We start from the raw sequence: 18,916 nt of genomic DNA, 5'->3' as shown, positions 1-18,916 counted from the left end.
ACGATATGGAAGAATCAAACAAAAGCATATTAGGTGTTTCTTCGGGTTTGATTCATGTTCCTGATCATGATAGAAGCAGCATGCAAACTGGGTTTAACCTAGATTATTCTTTACCAATGACACATCCTCCTTCCCACAACTAAACAATACTAAACCCTAACTTTTATTCCATGCATCTCTCCCATATATCTTCTCCTCTTTCACCTCAGTTTTCTCTCTCCTACTTCTTCAATTTTACCTAATCATCCATGTTAGTTCCATGAATATATATGTAAAAACTAGTATAATTCAAAGACTAATAATTCTAGTACTTAGACTGGAAGTTAGTACACATAGACTGCTAAATATTCCTAGAAACAAACCAATATTAAGTCCCACTCAATACCCAACCTAGTGAAATTTTCACAAAAACCAAGCCATAACTTTAAGCTGTCACTCCACTACCTCTTGTTGCAGTGATTGGACACCTATTCTGAAACCCGAGCTCTCAGATTCGATTATCAGTGGAAATAATTAAGGATGTAATAAAGTAAAGATACAAATAAATGGATTTTAAGCTCTATAGATGGTTTGGCCTTAAGAGTCTTTATATAGTGTTTAGCGTCCAAGATGTCTTTGAAGACGATAGTTATAGAGCTTATTCAATTTATAATGTATCTAGATATAAAGTGTTCATAATGTATTTATGCAGTTTCTTCAAATTGTTCAGTATTCTCTTCTGACTTCTATGCATTATTGAAAGACATAATGTATTAATACTGATAATGATTGAAATTGCAAGAACGAATGGGGAATAATAGTGTCATATATTGGACAGATAGCTAAAATAGAGGTAACACACATATCATGCTTGTCTATTTTTGATTGTTCTACATGAAAAAGTAGTTAGGGGATATTGACAATAGAGAACTGATACTCGACATGGAATTATATGCATGGCAAAAGCATGCATGCAGGTAGGGTGCAAATTAGCCCGGGTCGTAGAGTCAAGATTGCTTGTGCTTTTGACATCCAAAGGCGTAGGTAGGGGGTTTTGTTGGTGACATAAGCTCTCACGGTCACTAAAAACGCTTTGACATGTCAAGTTACTAGCCTCTCGCTTATAATTTAGACTCGTGGCTCTCTCCAAAGCAATCATATCCTACTTAGCGATAAGTTATCCCACATTGCTCTGGATCCCGACCCTTTCAACGAAGTTACAGGGTTTTAAGTAGGGTTGAAGTGAGCCTACCCCCCACCCCCTCGCCCTTATTTAGATCCACCACCGGAATCATTCTCAAAGAGACAACATTGACACTGACTTATTTCTCTTTCATTTTCATCTCTATGGCATTAGATCCCTGAGTTACTGTGAAGTAAAGACTATGAGATTATAGAAGTACGTATTCTTGCATTTATTGTTACTGCACTATTTATTCTAATTTTCACTGTTTTTTATTAACTTATTTTACGTTAAAACAGTCGGTCACAATGATTAACTTGAGTGAATCTTGATTTTGTATTTCTTAGTCAATGGGTAACATAAATTTCAGTTTAATGCTAAGCCATTCATATTGTTTTTCCTTTCTGTGTATTGATTCAAAAATGTGAATGCCAATATGGTAATTTAACAGATGATGGTCCCGTATGTGCCTTGTCGGTTTCCCTTGACTAATTAATGAGTTTGATAATAATGCAATCGAAACATAAAACATCAACATGTGGGCAATTCTTCATGATATTGTACTTGATTTCTTCATAAATGAGAATCCCTCGTGTGTTTGTATTTTCAAAACAAGCTAAAGGATAAAGTAGGAAAGGAAATAAAATTAAACTTCAAGAATGTGTCTCAAAGTGAAGGAAACAAATAGCTAAACTAAACCTAAATCTAAAAACCAAATAAAAAGAAAATGAATGGATTAATAATATGCATGATCTAATACATGAGAATCCCATAAAAATGGCTAGAAATGATGGAGTAGTGCTACATTTTGGGTCTTTAGTTGTTGATGTAATCCACTGTGAACTTTTTGGTAATCAAGAGGTACTACTACAGCTGACTATAAAAGGTTTAACATAATTAATGAATTCAGAGGTCCTTATACCTAGTTTTAGATCAATCTCTCCACCTCCCAACCAAAAGAAATCAGGATCAAGCTTTGTAATTGCCTCATCCAATATCACCTGAAATCAAACGGTTTCTCCTCAATTAACAACAAAAGGTTCACTTCGATAAAGTATTAACCAATACTTCCGATTTGATACTTTCGAATTTCAAATTAAGCAAAATGTTATTCTAGCAATTTATATTTGATTGTTGAAATTAAATAGCGATCATAGCTCAAAACTGAAAACCCAAGTAAGATACTCTTTCACTTCGACGTCTTAAATAACCACTACATGAAATTGTTAAAGCTAGATTTCTAAAACTGTCTATATCCTAACCAATGCAGAATCATATAGGATGAATTTTGTTGTTCCAGTTGTCGTTGACATAAGTTACTTTTTTTTTTTTTGTTAAGATGACATAAGTTACTTAGACGTGGAGAATTTGTGTCACCGAGCTTTCATATTTTATGTTTAAAGTTTACATTTATGTCAAACTTCACGTTACTTTTGTGCTAGTTATCATTCGTTATATTAGCGCATCAACAATTTCCGAAGAAAAATCCCAGCACTAAAAGAACTGCAGCAATTTCTATTTTGTCTACAACTTTTTTGTGAAGCTCACGTTGGTTGAGTGGTAACATGCATGTCATTCCCATGGAGAGACCAGGGTTCGAATCTTAACATTTCCAACAAAATAAAAGAACTGCGCCAAAAATATTTGAATTACCGGAATGTTTGTTTTCATGCCAACACATGTAACTCCGTTGTGCTCATATCCAGTCAATGTCTGTGATTCCAACTCAGGTGCAAGCCTCACTGTGTACAAAATATCAAAACTGTTACTTCAAAGTTTTAACGCACTCAAAACTATTGATGAGCAGTTGAACCTGTTTATAAACACTGGAAAATGTTTTAAGCAGTGCAAAATGTTTACAGTCATCAACGAACTAAGAAGTACAGATTTGGAGGCAAGTTTCATCAGGAGTCGAAGAAATTAGACACTATTTTACAGCGGAGCTTGTAGGATTAAATGTATTATTAAACCTGACCCAGTAAAAGATCGACCTATCATTCAAATGTGAAAATACTAATTCCCCTAGAAAGAATAAATACTTTATTGGAATTAAGTTGGTCCCTATTACTCCAGTAAGAATTTATGGGTGTAGTCATTGATGAGGATCTGTCTAGCTAATGGCTGATTTTAAGATATTTAAAAGGTTAGCAGGTAACCCCAACGGCATAATTGTCTTTTCCCTTTCTCAATAAAGATTAATTCAAAATTTTCAAAAGAAAAAAAAATAATTGTCTTTTTCGCATCAAGGTTTCTGTTATTTTACGCAGTCCAGGACTGGTGACTCAACAAGGAAAATTTTGACAACAGTCTGAACATGCCATTACAAGCATATCAGGCCCGAGGACATAACGTAAATTAGTATGTCATTAGACAAAAGCATCTATAGAGGTTCCACTAAAGATCAGGATATTGAATATAAATTTCACTAGCAACAGCATTCACGATTTATTCTCTTCATTCATTAGAACAAGGTAACCCGTATTGAGCAGGAGTGAATGGAATACTTGAGAGAATGGCCCGAAGGGTGAGTCAATGGAATACTTAAAGACATGTTACGTTATTCGATACTCGGTCTTGGAGGAAGTTGGCAGGATGACTTGCCTCTAGTGGAGTTTGCATACGATTACAGTTATTAATCTAGCATTGGCATGGCAATATTCGAGGTTTTATGCAGGGGGCCACTGTCGACCACCGTAGTGTTGGACAGAGGCAATAAATGCTAAGCTAGAACGAGCACAGATGATCCTCACACATTTGAAAAGATTGCATCAATTCTGGACAGGCTCCGGCAACTTAAAGTCGCCAGAAAAGTACCGAGCGACGACAAAAATCAGAGTTCAGTGTTAGGGACCATATGTTATTCAAGGTGTCACTTATGAAAGGCATGCTACAGTTCAGTAAGAAAGGAAAAATAGAACTATTGGTAGGTGGGTAAATTAGTTTATTGTGTCAAGTGTCAACTAGCCTGAGTACTTCACGGTCTGAAAGGAGTCCATTGTCTTCCGCGTTTCAGCGCTTTCAAAATACGTGAGATTAAGATAACTCGATTAATAGCATATAGAACTTCACTACCCTAGGTTACTTGGGAGCTTGAGGAGGATATGCAGTTTCATTACCCTCGTATTTTCATTTCTGCATGCTCATACGTTGATATTATGATAGTTGTATGTGTTTGGTATGATTATTGAACATGTGGGTGTATGATAATGAAGAGTTGGTAAAGTACTGTGAGTTTGGTAATTGGATCGACCCTATCTATCGATTGATGTGACGCAGGTGGGGTTCGCATAGGGAGGTATATTGAGGTTTTGGCCAGGTATTGGGTGTCTTGGATCGATGCAAACAGATAGGTACTAGTACTGATTAGTAGCCTTGTAGTTCACAATTTCATTCAACGAGGATTATGGAATTGGAGGGGATACACTTCTTTTCACGACTGGACACCAACTTACAACCTCATTTATGATTACTTGGTTTTTCATATATTGTCAACTATGACATTATTGTCTTACTTAAATATTAGTATAATTTATATTACTGCTTTTGAATTCGATGGATCTCAAAAATGTCTCACAAAGCCCTACGGATTCGGAAATTTACTTGTTAGGTTCTGAAATCTGAACTAACATATCGTTCTTCAGGCCTAGAGACCAAGGCTGCCTACTTGGTTCCTAAGTCGTCCTCTCAGAGGATTCTATCTTACTTTTTATTTCCTTCTTAGAAGGTAGTTGATTTGAGTTCGATCTCTTAGACTGTTGGTAGTACTAGTAGACTAGTAGTTATATTTATTAAAATTTTCCGACCTCCGGGCCGACATCATGAAAGATTGTAGATTTGACGACTAAATAAAATTATCATTTGTTTGATTTAATTTCTACTCCTGATCTCCAAGATCATTGTTGTTTGACGTACGTGGCATTTACTTTGACTGCGTTTATGGTTCTACAATGAAGAGCCTTACATCTTGATTTTTTGCGACGACCGACATGGGAGCTGGAGTGCTGGACTTGGGGTTGGATTGTTGGAAACATAATTATGGGGTTGGGACCTAATTTTAGACATTACCTAGAAAGAAAATGTGTTACCACCTTGAAATAATACAGCACACAATCGATGATTCAAATGAAGATTGCAAGTACAGGATGCTCATAAAGACCCACTTACTGTTGAATCTCTTTTTTGGTATCTTGCCATCGTTGAGTGAGTACAAAAAGTTCTTTACAGCATCAGCATTCAATCGTGCAGTATACTACACATAAGACAAAACAAATTGTGTCCAAAGAGTTGCAAAGAAAAGATAACTAAATGGTAAACAAATTTTGAATACCTGAACAACAACGACATAATACTTTGAATTATTGCGATTACTGCAATCAGTTACACTGTCAATGGCTTGAGTGTTGACCTGAGCAGACAAAAAAAAAATCAAAGTATTACTGATTTACTTCAACAACAGGAGAGTGAAGCAAACTCATTGGTCAAGTCACCAGAAAACAAGTTAGTTTCTAAAGAAGGTATTTAGGATCTCAAAAGACTTAACTTTGGTAAGATTGAGATAGACAAAGAAGTCAGTCGACAGTCACCTACACGAGTATGAGAATGCCACAGACTCACCAAGTGACCTCTCAAAGTCAATGGTTGATTCAAAGAAACATTTACCATTCAAAAAGAGGAAAACCCAGAGAGTCCTTGTTCTACTAAACAAATGGGTGGAGAAAACCGCAAATGTATGGGCCGACTGATTTGATAGCAACACTCGTTTGATGCGTTACAGATCCTACGGCTAAGGGATGGGATGGTCAATATAAGGTCCACAAGTGTAATAGTCCCACATTGCTCGCAAGAGTGTCCAGAGACTGGGCTATAGGTGTACGCTCAAGCTTAGTAAGTACTGAGGTCTTTTGGGTGGGCTCGTGATGCCTTGGCCAAGAATAAAACCCCATACCTGTGTGAGGTGGTCAAAGCGGGGGTAATATCGATAACTGCTAAGGCTTGGGGTCATGGGGTGTTACAACAAGCTATAGATGTAAGTGCATTAAACCTTATTAGACTATCTTTGAATCAAAATGCCAGCCGAGCTCAGCTTGGCACGGCCCAGTCGACAGTAGGAATCTGACAGGGTGTTAACTAAAATATGTTTGAGTTCTCAGTCTAGAAAATAAATACTAATTACCCAAATGGGACACCCTTAAGGCCAACTCTGTACCTTATAATCTTAATTAGATTATACAACTATGAATGTGGGATTAAAAAGTGATAGAGCAAAGATTTGCAGAATTTCGCAAACTAGTATAATAGAAACCTGACAAAACCCCTGAAACAAGTTTTAATAATCTAATCTAGTAGTAATAGAAATTAGAACCCACAACAACAAAAATTGGGAAAGGAAATAGGGAAATTGAAGAATGTAAAGGAGAGAGGGTAGTAAGTACCATGACGATGCTTTTGCAGAGATGATGAATGGAAGAAGCATGAAGAAGTTGTCGTCTAGCTTCAAAGGGTCTATCATAATAATCAGATGGGACTCTTTTAAACAAGAAATCACGAACGCCATTGTTAACAAGTATGGAGGATAGACGTGATTCAGTGGTGGAATCTTTTTCTTCTTGTTCGTTGTTGGATGAGAGAGAAAGGGTGGATGAGAATTGATCAGGTAAATGAGCGACTTCTAATTCTGTTATGCGTTTCAGGATTTGGAGTTGTACCTTTTCTAGATCTGCTAAACCAGCATTATTAGCTTCTTCCATTCTCTTCTTCTTCTTCTCTCTTCGACGAAATGAGTATTAGAGAAGGGGAACGAGTGACACAGTGGGCGTGAGTTATTACCCACACCCGCCCACACCCGCCCACACCTAGGGGTGGGAAAAAGATCCGGAAGACCGTTATCCGACCCGTTCGACCGAGATAAAAAGTGTCCATGGACCCCCGATGGTCATAACGGTCAGTATCCGACCGGCCCGAAAGAATTGGCGGACGGTCACGGTCAAAATTCTATGTCGAAGGACCGACCGCTAACCGACCGGTACAAGTGACCGAATAGGTTGACCGACTAAACGGTCCTCATTTTTAGAAGTTGACCGTTGAATTTTATAGACATATGAATATATGATGATCGTTGGCTATAGTCATATAGTCCTCTGGAAGACCAAACATTAGTGCATGGCTTAATTATATCTTGTCAAATGATGATCAACTGTGTTTTTTCTTTTTTATATTTACTTTTGATTTCTTGGCTAAACATCTTCATTTGTAAGTAATTTTATTTGTGATAATAAAAATAAAGTCTGAATTAAGTAAATTTATTGGAAAGTCCGGACCGAGACCATCCGGTGTCCGACTGGACCGGTAAAATAAACGGTCTTGGACGGTCAATGGACAAAGAATTCTTGAGAGTGACCGTCCGAGTCCGCCCGAATAAATAGGTGGTCACCAACAGTTTATGTCCGAGTCGACCGGTTCGATGAAGTTAGAGTCCGGTACCGACCGGTCCGGACCGATTCCCACCCCTACCCACACCCGCCCACACCCGCCCACACCCGCTAAAGGAGTCGGGTTGTCGGGTAGATCTTCTCTTTGGCTATTAGGGTAGTCGGGTAGATCGGGCGGGTAATTTTTCTCCTGTCCAAAGCCCGCCCACACCCGCTAAAGGAGTCGGGTTGTCGGGTAACGGGCGACTCGGCTATCGGACATAGTTCTGCATTCAAGTCTGAATCTTTCTTATTTGTTTGTTTAGGGAATCAATTCATTTCTTCTTTCATATTTCAGTAGATTGTTAATGTTATATTTTATATTGATCAAATACTGATATATATATATATATGTGTGTGTGTGTGTGTGTGTGTGTGTGTGTGTGTGTGTGTGTGTGTGTGTGTGTGTGTTTGTATTTATTCTTAGTAATAGATCTTAGAGATCCCTCATCTAACGGCATACGTTCTCTCCGCCTTATTGATGATTTGAAGTGAATTTCTTCTCTTAAGCTTTCTGATGAACCACAAATGGGCGAATATATATGGGCACCCATCGGGCTTGCCCTATCGGACTCGGGTGTGGGCGGGAGGTCGGACAAGGGTTTTAACCCGCACCCGTCCACCAAATTTCCTTGGGCCACGCGGGATCTACCCGCAACGGACAGCGGGTGCCCGTGGTCAGTCTTGGACTCGGGGAACCCATGAGCGGGTTTGGATGGCGGGCAACATTCTCACCCCTAGTTACGGGCCACAAACATCTCGTGGTCAGCACACCACAAAATGGGTCGTGATCGGTCAACCACAAGATGTGTCTAATGAAAGCCTACTTGGGAGTTTTAGAGTATGAGATGAAGGTGGTTTGGGCGAAGGGAACCGTTCCCTTTGTCGAACACAGTGAAGATAGAGACACGGAGTCCAAGTTGAGTAACGATAGGGACCACAGAAAACTAGGCAAACTTTCGGCAGAAATTCTATGTGGCTTGCCATGATTCATGGTTTAGCGGATCAAAATCATTGTAAGCACGAATGACTTTAAGCCACATAAGATTTCTACCCAGAGTCTACCTAGTTTTTCTTCTTCTCTAACATTTTTCGTCCAAGTTCCCGAGAGAAAGTAAGAAAGATTTAGCCGAGAGACAGAGAGGAAAAATAAAAGAAGAGAAATGGTGGTGCAAGTGGTGTTGGTTGGAGGTGGTGATTGGAGAAGGAGAGATAAAGATTTGAAAACAAATTAATGGTCGTTCGCAGTGACAGTTTATCGGCGACCCTTACCAACTTAGAGAAGAAATGGTGGTGTGGGGTTTTGGTGATACAATAAAACTTCTCATCCAAAATTTTGTACCCCATAAAATTTTCTAGTTTCCCTATATCAGTGTCCTTCACAAAACCTCCAAAATGTCAACGGAGGCCAAACAAAAACGCGTATTTCGTCATCAAGCCTTCTCTCCCCTTCCTCTTCAACTTCAATCCCTATCAAAAGATTGATTCCAAAATCAAAGAGGCTTGGGAAAGGGGTAAACTAGCAATAGCTTGGGGAATACGGTGAACTAATTACTCAAACGGAAACTCTCTTTATATCCCCCTATCTCACTCTCTCCTCCTACCCAACGAAACCCTAGATCAAATAATACTGATCCCCCGTTTCTCTATACATATTCTTCTTGAGGAGTAAGAGGAGTTTCTGGATGGGGATATTGAGGAGTGGATTTCAGTTCTTTGTTGGTACAGCTTGTGGAATTTATATTGCTCAGAATTACAATGTACCCAACATCAAGAAACTTGCAAATACTGGATTACTAATGGCAAAACACATCGAAGAGAATTACAGGAAGCCCAAGAAGAGAGATGATGATGAATGAATAACTGAAGAAATTACAAAGAACCAGGTTATATTGATCTACCTCTTTCACTTGGGCCATGTCTTTTTTTTTTTTGTTTATGAATTGAAGTGGAAAGTTTGTTAGATTATAAGGTGAAAGTTTATTAACCAAAGTAAAGATCAGATTTTTGATTGTTTAGATTTGTGATTGATGATTGATATATTCTGTTTCAAAAACCTAGGTGATTTTCTTTCTGAATTATACCAAGAGTGTGTTTTCAATTTCTTTTATTTCTTAGTGATTGTGAATAATATGAATATCCTAACAGAAGAAAGAATGATAGAATATGATTTAGTAATTGATACTTCTTTTACTAGTATTAGGTTTTGAACATAACACCAAGAGAGAATTCATGCCTCGAATGTGGACTTAGAGTGCTCTTTTTGATAGCTCGAACACATCACTCTTTAGCTCAATATAGAGAGAGAATTATATGAATGACCTCGTACAAAGCGATGCACCAAGCCTAAAAGGCCTTGCTACTTACAAAGCTTGAGCGTGCATGCTTAGGCTCTGGATACTCTGCGAGCGATGTGGGACTATCATTTGAGAACAGGATTATTGGCGTCTAAATTCAATTAATGGGAAGGATGGATGGATAGAGAGAGAGAGAGAGAGAGGATTATATCAACGACCTTGTATACCAAGTTAACGTGCCTTAATTTAGTTCCTTGTACAAGTTTGACATGAAGTCGGGATTGATTTACCTTTTCTTAAGTGAGATTGGTCTGTGTTTTGTATTTTGGGACTTAAATTTAAGGTACTTATAATAGTAAGAATTATATAGCTTAAGAAGAACATAAATGCAACTTCTCTCTTCTTTCCCTTAGATGAATGATGAGGTATCCCCAATGGTATTAGAGGGGCATCAGCAAATCGTCTTATACTACTTTGTCCTTGCTGAAAGTCCTTTTGTCTTTTATGGGTAATTCTCGAATCAATTCAACCTGACAGACTTCAGAGTAGTTTGTTAATTTTGTTACTGTGGAATGCAAGTTTCTTGCATAAATTGATAAAACCTAGGTTTGTATATCTTGGAATCTGTTTTCATTAGTGTTATTTGTTTCTTGGTGAGCAACCAAACGATATATCATCCTCCCCATCCTTATTCTCCATTAGAGCTGTGAATGTTCATATAATGCATTACTTGGTATTGATACATCATACATGATTATTTTGCAATCCTCGATAGATCTTTTTTGTTTATCGAATGAATCCCTTTCTACTTGTTAGTGAGTGGTTGATGCCTTGATGGGTTCTAATTTCTAATTAGCTTTTAGTTATAGGATTTAGCCCAATTGTATCCAAGGAATGAAATGTCGAAAAGTTTCGGTCGAAATGACCGAAACTTTTCGGTTTTTCAAAATAGGTATACAAAAACACACATACATAAGTTTCGTGTAAGATTTCGCTCGAAATCAATCGAAATTTCGCTCGAAATCAATTTAGGATACTTACTTTCATTTGTTCTTCATTTTTCTGGTTTAATCTTCATTTCTCTTTCACTGTTTCATCTCAGATCTTCAAGAAATTCTTTCATTTCTTCTTAACAAGTAATTTATCTCATATTACAAGTGAAGATTCATCAAGAAATTTGGGATTTTAGGGTTGATTTCGATAGAAATCAAGAGAGAGAGAGAGAGAGCATGTCGGCTGGAGTCTGGAGAAGAAGACAATTAGGGTTTTAGGGTTTCTTAGGTTTAAATAAGAATTTATAAAGGCGCCCCTCTTTACAGTAAACGGCGCCTGCTTCACTCACAAGGGGTGCGCTTTTAGTACTTCTAGAGTGCGCCCTTAACACTCCTTTGGGATATCTCACATCATTTCCAAATTTCTAAAATTTACCCCCTACTATAACGGCTTCAAGTTATCTTTTTGTAAGTCAGCCCCCTGGTATTACTGTTTTATTATAGATTAACCCTGAATTTAATGAATTTTGTCACAAACCCGTCAATTTTTTTTGAAGTTTATCCCGTATTTCATGTTAGAGTTAAGACTTAATATTTTTCATGCTTAGTTATGGTTGAAAGTCTTGTTATACACAACTACATCACATTTATATCATTTCCGTAGATTTGTTAAATTTCCACACTGACCGAAACGTTTCCACGAAACGTTTCCACTTTTGGGCCGACCGAAATTTCTACCGAAACCGAAGTTTCATTCCTTGATTGTATCACGCTCCCGAGACATGCTGAAACAGAAAAATGTCATAAACTAGGCAACCTAATAAGTATTTGCAAATAGACACAGTATTTCCATATTAGTGACCAGCACCCGGAATCTCCTGTTTTAAGTATGGTATTCACATACTATGACTGAATACACTACAAGCAACAATATTCTTGTTATTTTAAACTTCCTTATCTTTTTTTCCTTCTTCCTTGTGTTTAGTTAGTGATGGATGGAAATGGTTTCTATATCACTTTATTTCTTGCTATTCTTCTTTTGGATAAAATTGACTTGTATCGGTCCTTGTTTATCAGTTTGTGGTTTTCTGTATCTGTTAGAACTTATTAGGAAGAAGAGTCCCTTTAGGTATGAACTTCTTAACTGAAAGTCATCATAAGATCAGATTGTGTGGTTAGATTTGGCATAATCTTCCAAGGAGTTTTGTCCCTGATCAGTTACAGTTGGAGCACAAAACCTCTGATTGGTAAGAGGTTTTCGATTTACCTTCATAGTAGGGAACATGCTACTTCAAATTTGGGTGTGAACTCCTAATAATGAATCTGTTATTCCCTCTGGACAAGATTGGCGAATTGTAAATGCTGCTTCAGCAGCTTCTTTGAGCAAGTTTTACGTTTATGAACTCGTCTTTAGATAGCTTGCAGTTGATGGCTGATAATGCATTTGTTAGGACCTTTAGCTTTTGCCATTGATTCCTTTACAATAGTGTCTCAGGGGCCCCGGAACGGCTGCAACAATAGGCAAATCCTAACACCTCTAAACTAATCAGAAAGCCAATGTACCTTCGTCCAAGTGACTGTTCAAGGTTGTAGCGAACCTAATCATCGATGTCATCGTTCTTACTTAGCTTTTGGTAGTGACCCATCAATATAAGGATTCATATTTTGGTTGAGATGAAGATGGATTTGAAGTGATGTTTCCAGAGTAGATTGGTCGATCCATCAAAGTTTGTTATTCACATAGTTTGCGATGTTAGAGATGGGAATGTTGTATAAGATTGCGCAAAACATCTGTGTCTTTTATTTGGACATGTTGACAATAGTGTAAAGATGGGTATTATTACTAGTAAACTAGTCGTTATTGTCATAAACCTGTTTAAGTTACTAAGGTTGTGCCTGAAATACGAATTGAACAATGGTGGCCGTGTTCTCTGCACAAGTCCGCAAAATTTGTTAGACTCCTTGTGTAGATGAACACAAAATTAAAGTCCATCATTTCTTAGAACTCATATTAGGAGCGAAGAAACAAATTCTAAAGAGGGAGGTCGTGTAATACTCTCACAAAGGTGAACCATATACATAATCTATATATTAAAGGGAGATGAGATTATACTTCTTAAACTTATCAAGAAAAGTTATGAGATTATACCTCTTAAATCTTTTTATACCTCTTAAACTTATCTATAAAGGTTGAGACTATTTTACTCTTCGTGTTCCTAGACACTATATATATGTATACACTAGTGTAAATACAAAATGTCCCACATAATAGTTATATAAAGAGATTGAGAAACTCTAATGGCTGGCACTCCTTGAACTAGAAAATTGTCCTAATGTGGTTATGGAGCTTATTAAGATAACCAGTAATATAAGAAAAGTATGGCAGAAAAGTCTCCTATCTTTAATCCAAAAATTGATTAGAAAAAAAGGAAGTCTACAGCCTAATCATGTTTGAGTGGGGACTCACTAATAGTATATTTAAGTGGGACTCACCTGAGGACCTTATTATATAATTTATATTAGTCCCACTAGTTTTCTTTTAATCTTATTCAAAACTCACTCTGGGTTTCCTTTTTATCACCACCTTCCTGCAACCGTTTGCCATGCCCCAAAGGACTGTTTGAAGCGCCGTCATGGCTCCTCCTTCTGGTGTACGAGTGTAGGCAGCGAACCCTAGCTCCAAGTGCAGTGGAAGTACTAAAAATAAGTCTCTAACCATTAGTCCTATTCCAATTTTAATGGTAATAATAAGAAATTTCGAGGATAGTGTAAAAAAAAAAAGAAAAATAATTACAACAGTAAAACTGTAATAAAGGGGAAAAAAAGATTATTATACTGTAACTCATTTCAAGAAATTGAGTCAGTGGTGTCTCTATTTTTGTCTGCCTTAAATAGACCTACTTATATTTCAACAATTTTACTAGAGAGCTTTTAGAATTAATAAAATAAAGGGATGGAATGTCATTTTCAGTTGAATAGGCAAATACATAGTTTCACCATAAGCAGCCCCTCCTGCCCAACTAATTAAAAAAACAAATAATGTTTGACGATCAGCTGCAAGTCATTTCTTACTTAGTTGAACTGTTCCACCACTTCCATCACACATAAGATATAGAGAGAGAGAGAGAGAGAGAGAGAGAGGTCTAGAGAGAGAGAGAAGTCTAGAGAGAGATAAGAGCAGGAGGAGGCATCCAATGAAAAATTGAGGCCGAATAATGGGTATGGAGAAGAATAAGCTATTAGCTCTAAGAGATGCAGAAAATCTCACTCTCCCAACTGTAAGTCTTCATATCTCTCTCTATCTCTCTCTAGAATCTCTGTCTTTTACCCTCTAGAAATTGAGTAGATGTCATTGGATGAGCTGGTTTGAAGCTAATATGATGCTTGAATTTATTATAGTTAAACTATCTCACAAATTGGATTTTCACAAAAATTCTCTTATCAATTTAACAGATTCTCAAATTAGTATTTTTTTTATTTATTAATTTTTTGTTTGCGTTTGTGTTTGCGTCTCATAAATAAATTTCGTCAATATAGTTTTGTTTGGTTGCAGCAAAATATTCTTGACAGTTTTAGAAAAAAAAAAAATCTATTTGTCTTCCATTCGAATTCTTTTGTTTCCATTCTTTTGGTTTTTGTCTCTGAAGCTCTAAGTTATTTGGATGTATATAGTATGTGAGACTATTATATTGTGGATCTGTTTCTTCTCCTTCGACTTCGTGTGGTTATATTTGTATGTCCGACCCAATCTAGATTCTAGGCTATTGGGTCATACTCTCGCTTATGGGCCCATTTGTGAAGTATGTTTTGCCTTTTTTTTTGTTTCTAGTGTTCCTAAAATTATATATTTGGCTCTTCTCATATTCCTAGTTAGATTTTTTATACTTTGTTGGTTATAATTTGGATATTCAGTATTTAAGTTTTATCTAATCAAGTCTCTAACTTGAACACTTTTATTATTTTGTATCAATATTATACTCATACATAAAAAATTATTTTGTTGTATTTTACTTAACTCATGTTATATTGAAAAGAAAATATAGTAGGAGAGACAAGGTTTTGAATCTTGCTATGTTAGGTTTCTGTTTTTTGCATTTCGTAATTTGGGGTATTTGTGTTGGTATTTACAAGCCTCTAACACGGTTACCACAATACCATTAGATAACAATTATTGTAAGTCATTGGGAAAATTAAGGAGACAATAGTTGAAGAATCCTATATAGAAGTGAATTTGTTTTTTTTCTATATGGGTTTTAGAGTCATTACATCGTCACAAACATTGATACATTATGGGTATATAACTAACATCTCAAAGACATTTTGGGTTCTAAGAGTCCTATATAGGCTCTGAAGGTCATCCTATGAGACATGAAAGCCTTTTATTCATATTTCATCTAATTTATCCTCAAATTGAATACATTATAGATTTTCACTTCTTAAAAAATGAAGTTGAGACGTCTGTGGGTATGCCGAGGCAAGTATCCAATAACTACATCAAATAGTAGTGGGGACTAAGTGAATTGGTTGGTTGAAGTTGTTTCATTACAGTAGATATTATAACTTTTTAGGTTAACCCCTCTAACTCATGCTCTTTAACTCGTTAGTTTCAGGTGATTGTTGTGAATGCAAATATGGGATGCGATCATTGTCAGCAAAAAGTATCCCAAATCATTTCTAAGATGAACGGTAAGACTCCATCTATCCATGCCTTCACGCAATTCCTTAAATGGCATAATCCAAATTATCTAGCCCCACCATCTTTCAACAAAAAAAACTCCACAATGAAAATTTGCTCAAGTTGATGTTAACCTTTTTCTTATGGAATCGGAAAAATTTAAATTAGAGAGAGTGAGTGCGATTTTAGAGGGTGTTTTTATCATTGAAGAGAAAAGTCTTCAGTCGACAATTTTCGTCAGGACAAGTTAAATAAAACTTCAAATCTAACCGACAAGCAAGAGCTGCGGTGTTTTTATTTATTTATGGGAGTTTTTTGAGACTCCATATATATTTGATTTGGGAGTCACTGAAATAATTTATAAATAACAAAGGGAATCCCCATTGAATGTTGATCGGATAGGGTTGGAAGATTTTGTGGTGGATGTTAGTAACCAACAAGTGATAATGAGAGGAAGCCTCACGGAGAAGAAAAGCAACCACTCCAAGAAAGAAAGACAAAGCATTCAAGTTCGTAAAAATGTACAAACTTATGTCACCACTATCCATAATTTCTCACATGCAATTCTTTTTTACTTCTTCGGTAAACCCATTTCTTGTATCTCTACTGCTTGATATAATTCATATGTATTTCTGTATTAATAAGAAGAAAGAACTTGTTAATCTATCATCGGGTTGCTATTTCCTGCTTATGGGTGTTTATCTTTTTATGTCATGAGAAAAATCCAACCCCTTACCCCTCCTCCCCTTACAACTTCTAATCTCAATTTTAATTTCATATTCCCCTCTTTAAATCTCCAAATTTCCATTGAATGGGTTATTTAACAAGTTTTATAGGGCTCCTGTTTATGGGTCATTTGATTTGGCCTACTCTCTTAGAGCAAGTTTGGTTATAGGGGCTTTTTTCGTTCTTGGGTATAAAACAATTTTGAATATTTTTTCACCTATACTTTTTCATTTCCCTTTAAAACTCTGAACCTTAAATCTTCTTAAAAATCAATCTCTACGCACTTACTCTAGAAGCACCTTCACTATGCCAAATTCGTGTGACGTTGTTGTCTTAACTATTGACGGGGATATATTTACGAGCAATCAGGATTAATCTATTGACTTATTGATTTGGTCAAAATTAACTAATATTTAACTCGGCAAGATTAAAAATGAACATATTGATTTTTGAGACTTACCATTAGGTTACCGAGAAACGAAATTAAGAATCGTGGTGGTAAAATCCAATACCAAATAATAGGGTGGGGGAGGAGGGGCTAAACTGAATCACCAATTAGCGTTCAGGGTAGGGGGTAAAGTAAAAAAAAACCAAAATTAATCTTATCCAGTATCTACGGCCCCCCTCTCTCCCTCTCTAGAAAGTTCGAGAGATCTCTAGGTCTACGTATTCGGTAATTCAGGTCCAGAACCTTCTACAATACTCTCTCCCTTCTTCTCTCCTCTGTTTATAAACCCTCCCCCTCGCTTCCTTTCTTCCCAAGCAAACCAAAGAAAAAACTCTTCCAAAACCCTAAAAGTCCTCCCCTGCTATTTGTTTTTTAAGTTCGAGCTTTCATATCAAGCTTTTATCAATGGCTTCATCGATCATTTTGAAGAGAGGATCAGCACTTGCAGCACCAAAGCTCCTTAACAAGTTTCTAACTCCAATTTGCTCTTCATCTCTTTCCACTCGTTCGTACAACAACAATGCTTCTCAAATGATGCGAGGTTACGACGAAGACGACCGCCGTGAAAACATAGATACTGACCGGAGATCTGATTCAATCTCCCGTCGTCGTGATTCCTCTCCCAGTATCTTCTCAGGTAGTTGTACATTGTAATCAACCTCTCTCTATTTCCCTCTCTTTTTGTTCTATATTTCCAATTTTGTTTTTGATTACTGAATCAATTTTGTGAATGAGCAGATGTGTTTGATCCATTTTCACCACCAAGGAGTTTGAGTCAGTTGTTGAACCTGATGGATCAGTTCACAGAGACAAACCCATTCGTTAACTCTGGTGCTTCGAGAGGATTAGGAAGTGGATTAAGAAGAGGATGGGATGTTAAAGAAGATGAAGACTCATTGTATTTGAAGATAGACATGCCTGGACTTGGGAAAGAAGATGTCAAAGTATCCGTTGAACAAAACACACTGACGATCAAAGGAGAAGGAGAGAAAGAAAGTGAAGATGAAGAGAGTGGGAGGAGGTACAGTAGCAGGATTGATCTTCCTCCCAAGTTATACAAATTAGATCAAGTTAAAGCTGATATGAAGAATGGTGTGCTTAGGGTTTTAGTTCCAAAAGTTAAAGAAGAAGAAAGGAAAGATGTGTTCCAAGTCAAAGTTGAGTAATTTTCTGTTCTCTTGAAGTTAGGGTTTTACTGTGTTTATTTTTAGCTTAGAGAGAGAAAGAGTCATGGGTTAAGGGAATGTAAACAGTTGGACTAGTAATCTAATCTATGATTTTTCTTAATTTTGTTGTGTTGATATTCCCCTAAATTCTTCTCTAAAAGATATTTTTCCTAGGGATCCATGAATGTTCCAGGACTTCAAAGGATACCCACAGAGCTTCAACGGATATAAGAGAAGGTCCAGCTGGTGCATGAAATAGCGACGAACAAGTGTAATCTACATTTGAAGATAAAACTTTCCTAAGAGCATCTCCAATGCAAGACTAAAGAAAACTCTAAAAATTTTATGTGTTAAGTGTGAAAAATGAATCTCTAAATAGTCTCTTTTCTAATTGGCCATTTAGAGATACTCTATTGAAAAACCTTCTCCAATGCAACACTCGAGACAAACTCTAAAAACCTATATTTTAGTATAAAATTAATTGATTTGCTTATGTGGCACTTAGAGATCCTCAAAAGGACACTCTAAATTTAGAGTGTCCTCTTAAGGATCTCTAAAATAACTACCGCCACCTCATTTTAGAGATCCAAGTTAAGTTTTGCATTGGAGATTGATTTTGAAGAGAAACTCTAAAAAATCCGATGTGGCACTCTAAGATTTAGAGTTTGAGTGTTGCATTGGAGATGCTCTAAGTCTATTATGATTAGATATAAATTTGAGAGGTGTAATCTCATACATTGCTGATAAGTTTGGGGATATAACTTCAACCTATTGAGATAAACTTTAGGGAACTAATCTTAATTTTTGAAAGATAAACTTTAGGGGATATAATCTTATAAGTTTTACGAAATCTTATATAAGTTTTACAAAGATACCCTCTTCTATTATAGGACGATTTCCCGCTTAATTACCCTTTAGAATATCTCCAATTGCAAAACTCAAAAAAAATCTTTATTCATCTTGTGTCTCAAGTTTCTATTGAG

The 18,916-nt window shown here is 36.6% G+C and overlaps 3 protein-coding genes and 1 long non-coding RNA gene across 5 annotated transcripts; 3 read left to right on the top strand and 1 right to left on the bottom strand.

Moving 5' to 3' along the window:
* Positions 1-1,868: 1,868 nt before the first annotated feature.
* LOC147533935 (YbaK/aminoacyl-tRNA synthetase-associated domain-containing protein) lies at positions 1,869-7,006 on the bottom strand. Its single transcript, XM_086649608.1, has 5 exons — positions 6,595-7,006; positions 5,490-5,567; positions 5,327-5,411; positions 2,816-2,904; positions 1,869-2,163 (listed from the first exon to the last, which is right to left on the bottom strand). The coding sequence occupies exons 1-5, from the start codon at positions 6,907-6,909 to the stop codon at positions 2,017-2,019; spliced, it is 714 nt and encodes a 237-aa protein (XP_086505734.1). The 5' UTR covers positions 6,910-7,006; the 3' UTR covers positions 1,869-2,016.
* A 2,082-nt stretch (positions 7,007-9,088) lies between these two features.
* LOC147533934 (uncharacterized) lies at positions 9,089-9,730 on the top strand. The gene has a single exon (XM_086650746.1). The coding sequence runs from the start codon at positions 9,315-9,317 to the stop codon at positions 9,486-9,488; it is 174 nt and encodes a 57-aa protein (XP_086506872.1). The 5' UTR covers positions 9,089-9,314; the 3' UTR covers positions 9,489-9,730.
* Positions 9,731-14,089: 4,359 nt separating this feature from the next.
* Positions 14,090-16,049, top strand: LOC147533933 (uncharacterized). Its single transcript, XR_015227815.1, has 3 exons — positions 14,090-14,196; positions 15,529-15,604; positions 15,996-16,049. It is a non-coding gene; the product is annotated as an uncharacterized LOC147533933 (long non-coding RNA).
* A 902-nt stretch (positions 16,050-16,951) lies between these two features.
* Positions 16,952-18,054, top strand: LOC147533932 (heat shock 22 kDa protein, mitochondrial-like). Of its 2 annotated transcripts, none has more exons than XM_086648701.1 (2): positions 16,952-17,404; positions 17,506-18,054. In XM_086648701.1, exons 1-2 carry the CDS (start codon positions 17,173-17,175, stop codon positions 17,931-17,933), a joined length of 660 nt encoding a protein of 219 aa, XP_086504827.1. In that variant the 5' UTR covers positions 16,952-17,172; the 3' UTR covers positions 17,934-18,054. The 2 variants fall into 2 exon arrangements, with proteins under 2 accessions (XP_086504827.1, XP_086504826.1); XM_086648700.1 differs by having other exon boundaries at positions 17,035-17,407.
* The last annotated feature ends 862 nt before the right edge of the window (positions 18,055-18,916 follow it).

This window comes from Eschscholzia californica, unplaced genomic scaffold (assembly GCF_041429995.1).
Source record: "Eschscholzia californica isolate CP2 unplaced genomic scaffold, dmEscCali1.0.p SCAF_6, whole genome shotgun sequence".
Lineage (NCBI taxonomy): Eukaryota > Viridiplantae > Streptophyta > Magnoliopsida > Ranunculales > Papaveraceae > Eschscholzia > Eschscholzia californica.
The sequence above is the reverse complement of the archived record's forward strand: the minus strand, read 5'-3'. Positions and strand labels throughout refer to the sequence as shown.

Coding starts and splice junctions, on each gene's coding strand:
- LOC147533932 (XM_086648700.1), top strand. CDS start 17,173: ATGGCTTCATCGATCATTTTGAAGAGAGGATCAGCACTTGCAGCACCA. Junction 17,408..17,505: donor TCCCAGTATCTTCTCAGGTA/GTTGTACATTGT, acceptor GTGAATGAGCAG/ATGTGTTTGATCCATTTTCA.
- LOC147533934 (XM_086650746.1), top strand. CDS start 9,315: ATGGGGATATTGAGGAGTGGATTTCAGTTCTTTGTTGGTACAGCTTGT.
- LOC147533935 (XM_086649608.1), bottom strand. CDS start 6,909: ATGGAAGAAGCTAATAATGCTGGTTTAGCAGATCTAGAAAAGGTACAA. Junction 5,568..6,594: donor TCTGCAAAAGCATCGTCATG/GTACTTACTACC, acceptor TTGTCTGCTCAG/GTCAACACTCAAGCCATTGA. Junction 5,412..5,489: donor ATTATGTCGTTGTTGTTCAG/GTATTCAAAATT, acceptor TCTTATGTGTAG/TATACTGCACGATTGAATGC.